We start from the raw sequence: 10190 nt of genomic DNA on the forward strand, positions 1-10190 counted from the left end.
GGGAGAGGAAAGCGAAGGGGGTTGTAAGGACGTTTGGGAGCGAGGGGAAAGACCCAGAGCGTCTCTTGGGGATGGGATGATGCGGGCGTAGGAATATCCCCTTTCTTCACCCCGGTTCTTGCCAGATCCCCTTCCTCTGGCGTGGAACGGGTCACTAGACAATTAAAATGGGATTCCTGCCTTGATGACGTCCGCACCGTGAAGGCCCCTCCCGCAGCAGCATAAAAGGCTGTGAGGTTCCGCAGTCTGCTCGGCAGTTAGGGGGTGGACTGACAGATCCACGGCTCTGAACTCCCAGACACCGCAGCACGCAGACTACTGCGGGAGAGTCGGGGAGTAGAGAGGACTTGTTCGGTCCCGGGAACATTGGGACCCTTCCAACCATGCCAGGCGGTATCCCGTGGTGCTTCGTGGTCCTCTTCGCCGTGTGCCTGGAATGCCTGGCCCAGAATTTCGGACAGACCCGTTTCATATGCACTTCGGTGCCAGTAGATATGGACATGTGTACCTCGGTTCAAAGCAGCGGCAGCGCTGAGGACCTCAAGACCAATGTGTTGCAGCTCCGTGAGACAGTGCTGCAACAGAAGGAGACCATTATGAACCAGAAGGAGACTATTCGGGAACTGACCACCAAACTGGGCAGGTGTGAAAGCCAGAGTTTGCTGGAGAGCGGACCCAATGAAGCCAAGACTGGAGCGGGCAGAAAACAGTCAGGCTCCGGGAAAAATACCATGGGGGATCTGTCGAGAACCCCTGCTGCGGAGACTCTCAGTCAACTCGGGCAAACTTTGCAGTCTCTCAAAACCAGGCTAGAGAACCTTGAGGTAGGTGCTCCATCTTCTCTTAACGTAGAGCTGTCCGTGCTCTGGCTGACTTTGTTCTACAATTTTTTCCCTTTCTCCCTGAACCCCTTTACAGTCAGGTCTCTCCTACACACACAGACCCACGCGTGCACACGCACACGCACACACACAAACACACACACACGCCTGTGTTGTCTTTTATTAGATGTTGTCTGGGTGATTCCACAAGGTTTGCATGAAGTTTCCTTATGGGCTCCAAAGTGCAGAGGCTTGGATTGATTCTCTGGAAGACTCTCGGGCAATTAGCTTACCGGGAAGCCTAGACGCTGGACAGCTCCATCTCGCGCCTCTGCTTTCTTCCCAAGCATTCTTTACTGTACAGCTAATATTTTTGTTTTTGTCCCCCCAACCCCATCTTCTACCTCTGTGTCTCTGCAGCAGTACAGTAGACTCAATTCTTCAAGCCAGACCAACAGCCTTAAGGACATGTTGCAGAACAAGATCGATGACCTAGAGAAGCAAGTTTTGTCTCGAGTGAATAGTCTGGAGGAAGGGAAGTTGAACCCCAAGAATGAGACTGAGGAGAGGGTCAAGATAGAGAGCACTCTAACATCCCTCCATCAAAGGATCAGCGACCTGGAGAAAGGTAAATACTACTCGGGGCAGTAGGTGTGGGTTATAGACTTGCTTTTGGATTGATGATCTCGGTGCAAACTAATACTGCAGAAATGACCCTTCACTTAGGTACCGGCTTGCAACCATCCTCTCCTCAACCCCACCACCCTCATTTTTACTTTCCATCGATCATTTAAGCTCTTAATCTTTCCTCCATAGTACCAGACCCTAAAATTATCCAGATCTTAGTACTAATTGCTGTTGACAGCTCCGGTGAGAGAGAGTAAACCTTCCCTGGCCAACCTGGCCAACTGATTTTTTTTTTATCCTGAATTCTTAAAATTTATCAGAAGCTTTATTGGATAATTTAGCCCAATTTGACCTGGGAAACCCCACCCAGTATGTTCTGTTCTTGGTATATTTCATCACGATTATAGCTGAGCTCAACCAACATTCTAGCCTCACTAAGAGTCCACCTGGGCTATATAATAGCATTCTATCTGAGTTTTCCTTCTGCCCTCATGGGATTCTATTGGCACCTCCCATCCATTCACACTGCTTTAATGCTCTCACAGACACAATATGCAGTTTTTCACTCTATGTAACATAATCCAGGGCATATTTTGCTCTCCCAGAAGATTCTGTTTCTCAAACTTCAACAAGCTGGGTGAGTATTACTCCCATCCAAACTCCATGTACCACGCCTTGGGCATATTGATTAGCAGAAGCAACTCTTTGCTTGATGTCAGAAATCAAATAAGGTTGTAAAAGGGAGAGAGCTGATTCCCAGAGCTCATGACACGTGACAGGGATTAGACTGCAAAATGTGCTGGAGGGATTTAAACACTGCCATCTTAAGGCCTGTTATGTAACTGGAGGGGGGGGTGAAATAAATCATTAGAAAGAGAGAAAGCAGGATAGGGAGGTGGGAGGGAAGATGCAGAGAACATACTCAGGAAAAATGAAACAACAAAACAAGAGAAGCAAGAGATCTGGAGTCAGCCAAACCAAGTGGGGATTTGCAGGTCTAGAGGGAAGGACATTTCAATGGAAGAAGTACAGAGGGCAGAGAGATAGATGGAATTAGGGGGTGAGGAAGGGTTAGGAAAGCCACTCAACTGAGTAGAGAGGCCTTGCTCACATCCTTCAGGCTTGCTGGGAGGTAGGAGGAAGGATGCGGAGGCGGGATGTCCTCGGTTCTTGCCCTGCCTGCTATGCCTCCCTCAGGGAAGTCATCAGGCATTTCCCAGTTTCCTTAGTCCAGAGTAAGTCCAGCTTTCTGTCTCTTTTCCACTGTGCAGGTGCACAGAGATCTGAGGAACTGATTGTATGTAGCACGTAGTCTGCAGTTTGAACCTTGCTCCTGTATGTGTATACGTCAAGGCTCATCTGTTTATACACAGAATGGAAACGGTTGTAATCAGTTACTACATGTACACAGCAGGACATATTGATGCAGACAACCATGAACTAATCAAGTATAGGCATATGTAGGCACTATGAAAACATAGAGATGCTTATGTGTAAGAATGCCTAAGTTCATATATCTGGGATTGATGCTCTGTTTATTCAAGGTCTGACTATAAAATATTGTGACTCATTTTTAAACAAATCAACTTATAATCTAAATTAGTGTTGTCCCTTCCAAGTAGTTACTAAGACAGTTATATGCAATGCTACTCAAACCATTTTGGATATTCTTCTTTGGTACTGTCTTCACAGCCTAGCACACATCTTGGGAATATCCTTGACACTGGAAAATGTGCCCCTTTGAAGGTGAATTAAATTTTAAAAAAACAGTCAGGTTCCTCACAGCCATATCTGATGAATAAGGTGATTGCTAAAGATGGGAAATACTCTTTCTGATAAAAAAAATGAAGTGTGGCTATAAAACAGTGAGGCTGATTAGCTTCTAAACTAGCTCTGAAGGCAATTTCCAAAGAGGCATTTTGATCTGCACCAGTATCCCTGTCTAGCTGTCTAGCCTTCTGACCAAGTGCTCTGTAAGGGGGCAATCTTCTTTCGGTTATAGAAGCTCTGATTTATTTGATAATAAATCATTATTCCTTAGTAGTCACACTTTTCACCCACGTTTGCTCAAAATGGGAATTTATCATTATTTTGCATATCCCATTTTTATACATGTCTGTAAATGAATTCTAGGTATGCAAGTTGTTCCACTTACCTGTCTGCAGTGTACATACGTACATACATTCATGGCTAGCACATGCTCAGCTCCCCTCTATTTTTCTCCCAGGTCAGAAAGACAACAGGTCTGGGGACAAGTTCCAGCTCACATTCCCACTGCGAACCAACTATATGTATGCCAAGGTGAAAAAAAGTCTCCCAGAAATGTATGCCTTCACTATCTGCATGTGGCTAAAATCAAATGCCTCCCCTGGAGTGGGGACTCCATTCTCCTACGCTGTGCCAGGCCAGGCCAATGAGCTGGTCCTAATCGAATGGGGGAATAACCCAATGGAAATCCTCATAAATGATAAGGTAAGAGTCCCCGAGCCTCTACCACTTCCAGACATTGGACTTATATAAAAAGAGTCATAGAATGCTTGAGTTGGGACCCTCTCCTTTTACAGATAGGCCGAGGAAGTAGAATGACTCAAGGTCCCACAGCTAACTAATAACAAAGAAAGAAGGAAATTTCAGCATGCCAGGCAGATCATTCAGCTTAAGGATCTGCCAGGTGAGCTGACAGTTCTAGAACCAGACACTGAACTGAGTGGAATCCATATCTTACATGGTTACTGGAATGACTGGGTTTCAGAGGATCATGAAGGAGGGAGCCTGTTCCTTCTCTTCAAGTGGAATTCCCTCCCCCTTTAACTTAGACTTCTTAGAACAAAGTGGAAAAGAAACCACCAAGTGGAAGCTTCCCAAGAATAGAGGTGTGTGTTGTATATGGTGCATAACATATACTGAAAAGGGCTGAGGGAAAATAAGCTAGTGGTCTTTCTAAAGCTTAGTGAAAGGATGTGGAAGAGACCAAAGAGAAATGTATTTGTTTAAAATCCCCTCATCACCTTGAGGTCAATATGGTTCTGGGCCAATTCTGGGCTAGAGTCCAAACTCTAATAATTCCAGGCTAGACATTGGACATTACCGATACTAAATATCCTGGGTCGGTTCCAGAGTTGTGCCAGGAAGGAGAAAGAGGTCCAGACAAATGGATTCCTCATGTTTTCCCAAAGCAGCCCCAAAACCTAAAACTGGCCCCTGAACTGGTCTTCCTTCTTGAATCCTGTGGCCTAGAGATATCCAAAAAGTGTACTGGATCCTTGGGCAATTCTCAGACAGCACCCTGACCCCTGTTTTTCTTTTCCTCCCACTGCGATTTCCTGGGATGGGGCTAGGCCAGGGAGATTGACCCCTCATTGTCAGTGTGGTAGTTATTCTGATGGACTTGGAGTCAGCAGATCAGGCTTAAGCCCTGATGCTGACACTTATTAGATGTGGGATTAGATACAGGAAAACCACTTAACCTCTCTATACAATAAGAATAATAATGCATGTACCATCACCCTTTTACACCTTACAGTTTTTTTACACCTTAAAGCAGTTTATAAAAGAGAGTTGTTATTCTCCCTGAATTCTCTAAGCTCTGGGGTAGTTTATCAACCATTAAATATCTACCTTTCCCAATGCCTAAGGTTGATATTAAATAGTTAGAGCCTAGGCTGGGAATCTCCGGACACCTAAGAATTTATCCCTACACTTTTCCTGATTATATGACTTTAAACCAATTGCTTGGCACCTCTGGACCACCATTTAATGCTAAGTATGAAAATAAGAATGCCCTTAATAACAAATATGAAAAAAATAATAATAAATATGTAACAATGATAATATCCTCCCCCCTCCTCTCACTCCAGAGGAAAGTTGGAGGATTAATGAGATCACCGACGGGAAAAGGGTCTGCGCGTTTAGACTGCAGTGCCATCTATGTTGATGCGCCTGTTCAGTTTCTCTAGCACCTCTTCTGAGCTTAGGACTCAGAGAGCTCTAAACCTGAGACATCGAATAATTAAAAAGCAGAAAATCCTTAGGGTGAGGCAATCCAGGAGGAGGAAAATGGAACGGATGGAGAAGACATCAGTGAATCTCAGCCCCAGCCCCATGTCTAGCCAAAGCCTTTGTTTTTCCAAGTTGCTGCAGTCAACATTCTGTCTAGAATTATGGGTTTTTGAAAATAGATGGACCAGGGCTCTTGCTAGGCTTTCCTGTTGGGGATACTTTGATAGTATGGATTAGGATAATGAGTGAAAGATGAAGAGAGGAGACATATCAGGAGGCTTGTCAGGTCCTTCTCCAACTCTTACTCCCTACCCCCATACATTTGCATTGTTGGCCAATTTATGGGACATATTATTTGGCAATGGATATTTTGTATATACTACATCCTAGGTTGATGTGACTGATATCTGTGTATCTTAATGTCTGGGTTAATATTTCCAGGCCTAGATGATGAGTTTGGGGAAAATATGGCATTTGGCCACTTAATAAATTATTTTTCTAACTGATTTAATAATAACAACTCATGTTTCTGTAGTGCTTTAAATTTTACAAAGCAAATTTACATAATCTCATAACAACTATGAGGTATGGGCATTCCTATCCTCATCTTAAAGATGAAATAACTGAGGCCAAGAGAGCTTAGGGGCCTTGCCCATGCACCCACCACTGACCAGTGAGCATTAAGGGCAGAATGTGAACTGAAGTCTTCTTGATTCTATGTCCATCACACTTTCCACCACACCACGCTATTTCTTATAATAGAACTAGAAGTAATCATAATATGAATAACAAAGATAAATGAAAGCACAGTGTCTTGTCTTTGGAAGGGAGATGGTTAATCAATGTTTGCTGAATTGATGATGTAAACAGTAGTGTCAAAGATGGACGTACGTACCATTAAGGCAAGACCAAATGGATTTGAGCTGTGAAAAGGAATAATAAAAAATACTATTTCCCTTTCCTGCCTCAGGTGGCCAAACTACCGTTTGTTATCAATGATGGTAAGTGGCATCATATCTGTATCACCTGGACCACACGGGATGGTGTCTGGGAGGCCTACCAGGATGGCACTCAAGGAGGCAATGGAGAGAACCTGGCACCCTACCACCCAATCAAACCACAGGGTGTGCTTGTATTGGGCCAAGAACAGGTACTGGTCAAATGGGGACTGGGCTAGCTGGGAGGGCAGCAGCACCTAGGGAGGGAGCCAAGATGTCCATGGAAGAAGTATGATCAAAAGATAGGGCTCTGGGTTAGAAGGAAGGAATGACAAAGCAGTGGTGAAAATGGAACCATTTTCTTCTGGGAACTGAGGGCCACACATCATAGCTAAGGGGGAAAAGAGAATTAGTGGGGATAATAAGATTCCCAGTAATTCACATTTCTATAGAACTTTTAGGCTTAAAAAGCACCTATATCAAGACAGTCCTATGAAGAAAGTAGTGCAAATATCATCTCTATTTTAGAGATGAGGAAACTTAGTATCCAAGAGGTTAAGCGACTTGACTAGGCAAAACTCCTGATTTTGATGGCATTTATAAGGAACTCAAGTACAAGTGAACTGTGGCTTCAGTGCTCCTGGTAATCATTGTTAATTGTCATTATTATTATCAGGAAGACCTGGGTTTGAATCCTGCCTTTGCTATACATTGGTTATGTCACTATGGCGAAGTCTTGAAACCTCTCAATTATCTAAGGCTTTAAGTTAAAGATATATAGATGAGTCACTGATCTCCATAAGTGGAAGGAATTTCCACACTGAAAGTTCCCCATATTAATGAAATCACAGGTCTGAACCAACAAAAATTATTATTATCTTGATTTAAAAATAAACAAATGAACTTCTAATTCACAGTATCAATTTAGTTCCACATAGAAAAAATGTTTCATAAAATCACATTTTATTTTTTAATTTTCACACAAGTGAAAATTTCTTAGTGTAAGGATACAAAGATGCAAAGATGCAGAAAATGCAAATAGGAATGAATTAAGCCAAGGCATAAAAGCAGAACACTTTACCATGAACTACTGAATAAAAAGTTCATTTTTTTTCTCATTAGATACTCTAATTATAAAAATTACTAGCTTGATTCCTCATTTTTATTGGTTTTGATACTGCAAATTGATCTGGCTATCATCTTATAAATTAAATGTTTATTAGTAAGCTTTTTGGTGGCATCTAGTGGGGAGTTCCCAAGTCCATAAGCTCTTTTCTTCTCATTCCAAACATCCATTCCTGGGCTAAGGAATTAGAATGCTGGAAATAGAAAGAAAGGGACACCAGAAATGACAAGCAAAGACAAAACCTTGAACAGCCCTTGTTCCTGTTAGATCTACCCTTACACCAGGTTCCAGGTTCCAGGCTCCAGCTCTAGAAAAGCTAGGTCCTATTACGTGCTCCCCTATAGGAAAATACACCAGAGTCAGTGAAAAACCTAGGGAATTTCTACTCTACATGATCCCTGTGGAATAAACAGAAGGAGACCGAGAGAGAGAATTCACAGACAGGAGAAGACAAGGTAAACAAAGCTTCTCTCTCTCTCTCACACACACACACACACACACATACTAAATATCTCATATTTATATATAATTTTAGCATTCAAAAATACTCTAACTTGCCAAATACAGAAATGTGGATAAACAGAAAAAAACACACAATGCACATATATGCATGCACATTCACACAGAAAGACAGTCTTCACAATTAAACAGAGGGGAAGATAAGCAAGCAGAAGCAGAAAGGCACACAGAAGGATATACAAACAGCATTAGGATGACCAACATTCCTAAAGAGGCAACAAGCCGTAACTGAAATTTGCCAGGATCACGACTTCCCTGACCCTCTCCTTAACCACTACCTTCCACCTCTATGTTCTCTATATTTCTTTGAAAGGATACTTTGGGTGGTGGGTTCGATGCCACACAAGCTTTCGTGGGTGAACTGGCTCATTTCAACATCTGGGACCGAAAACTCACTTCTGGGGAGATCTACAACCTGGCCACCTGCAGCACCAAAGCTCTGTCTGGGAACGTCATTGCCTGGGCTGAGACCAACATTGACATCTATGGCGGGGCTACCAAGTGGACATTTGAAGCGTGTCGTCAGATCAACTAACTGCTTTGGAGCTGCCTCTCTCCCTTCTTCCTGCCTGCCCTTCCCTCCCATTCCCACCTCTCCTCCTTGCTTAAGCAGTTCTGACCCATTTGTCTTTTCCTCTCTTCCTTCCTGAAAAATTAATTAAGGACATTTATGCCCCCTTCCCCAAAACACTCCTTGTTTTGTTTGTCTTTCCCTTGAAGCAGAGTCACTTGTCTTGTCAGTCCCCAAAGAACAACACGTTTCTCTTTAGGAGCCTTGGACTCAGTTCCTCAGGCATCCCCTGTCCACAGTAAAAGCAACGGCACCAAACTTTTGAACCATGCAAAAGTAGGTGAAAAGTTTTGGGGGTTTTTTTGGTCAGGGGAAGGGGGCTTTTCTTTTGGAATGAGGCTTTTTTCCCTTCTTCCTCTATTTTTCTTTCTGGCTTTGGGAAATTACATGACTGGTCAAATTCCTGTATTTGCCAACTTTGTTAGATGCCTGAGTGCCTTTGGGCTGGTGCAACTTCTTGAGCACACACATCTGTCTTCATTTGCAACCCTTTTTAAGAAGGACATATCTCTATATTGACATAATAAATGTCTTTTATGCAGTTTGTTAAAGGCCAGGGCATGTCGCCATAGAGAATTTTTATTTTGTATTAAAAATGAATTCTCTTTGAATGACTCTATGCTCACATGGCACTTTGACTGGCTCTGCCTGCTCCCATTGGGAGAGGGAGAGATGATTCTGGTGGTGGAGGAGGAAGGATACCATTGGCCTCAGCATTCTGGCTAACCTTGTTGGCAACCATTGACCCCTGACCTGTTCCTCAGCTCTCTGCATCTGAGGATACACCAAAGCTAGGGAAGCCATGATGCTCACTTGTGCTTTGTGCCAGGCTCTTTCCCAGGATCATGAAAGTGTTGTGCCCCTTTTGGGAAGCACTATGGGAGCCCTGTGGGGAAGCCTCACTGTCTTCACTTCACTCCATCATATGAGGATGCAGCTTGCTCCTTCCCACTTAGCTGCCAGGTGGGTCCCAGGTGCAGTGTTCCAACCCTGGTAACCCATGAGAGAGGAGTACCCCATCTCATGTCCCAGGGAGACCACATCTCTACTTCCTCACCCTCCTTCATACTTGGTTGAGTCTTAGGATCATAGTATTTGGAACTAAAAAAAGACTATAGGGATGACCTAGTCCAACCCTCTCATTTTATAGATGAGGAAACTGAGGCTCACAGAGGTGAAGCAATTAGCCCAAGGTCACTTAGTTGTGTGTAGCAAGGCTAGGGTTCAAATCCAGATACTCAGACTCAAATTATGGTGTTCTTGCCACTACACCATGCTATTTGAAGAGTAGAAGGTCTGAGTAGATTAATTTAATGGGATTTCCCCCACCCCCTCCATTTTATAAGAAAAATGATATGTGGCTAAGATCCAGCCCCTTTCTAATGGGGCTCAAAACCCAACCAGGCAACCCAGGAAGGCTTCTTACTTAGATTTTTTTTCTCTTGACTCCCAATATTTCTAGACCTAACCTGCAGGAGTTAAGCCTTCACAAAGCAAAGATGATCTGGGTTAGATCTCTAAGACAAGTTTCTGATTTCTGAGACAAGTTTTAGCTGCTTGGTCCCTCCATTCCCTCTTTAGTTTTGTAG

General features: G+C 43.5%; 1 protein-coding gene across 2 annotated transcripts; it reads left to right on the forward strand.

Moving 5' to 3' along the window:
• The first annotated feature begins 206 nt into the window (after positions 1-206).
• Positions 207-8884, forward strand: NPTX1 (neuronal pentraxin 1). Of its 2 annotated transcripts, none has more exons than XM_036756081.1 (5): positions 207-824; positions 1242-1449; positions 3676-3920; positions 6418-6597; positions 8344-8884. In XM_036756081.1, exons 1-5 carry the CDS (start codon positions 384-386, stop codon positions 8563-8565), a joined length of 1296 nt encoding a protein of 431 aa, XP_036611976.1. In that variant the 5' UTR covers positions 207-383; the 3' UTR covers positions 8566-8884. The 2 variants fall into 2 exon arrangements, with proteins under 2 accessions (XP_036611976.1, XP_036611977.1); XM_036756082.1 differs by having other exon boundaries at positions 1245-1449.
• Positions 8885-10190: the final 1306 nt, after the last annotated feature.

Source organism: Trichosurus vulpecula, chromosome 4 (genome assembly GCF_011100635.1).
Source record: "Trichosurus vulpecula isolate mTriVul1 chromosome 4, mTriVul1.pri, whole genome shotgun sequence".
In the NCBI taxonomy this organism is placed as follows: Eukaryota; Metazoa; Chordata; class Mammalia; order Diprotodontia; family Phalangeridae; genus Trichosurus; species Trichosurus vulpecula.

Coding starts and splice junctions, on each gene's coding strand:
- NPTX1 (XM_036756081.1), top strand. CDS start 384: ATGCCAGGCGGTATCCCGTGGTGCTTCGTGGTCCTCTTCGCCGTGTGC. Junction 825..1,241: donor CCAGGCTAGAGAACCTTGAG/GTAGGTGCTCCA, acceptor GTGTCTCTGCAG/CAGTACAGTAGACTCAATTC. Junction 1,450..3,675: donor GATCAGCGACCTGGAGAAAG/GTAAATACTACT, acceptor TTTTTCTCCCAG/GTCAGAAAGACAACAGGTCT.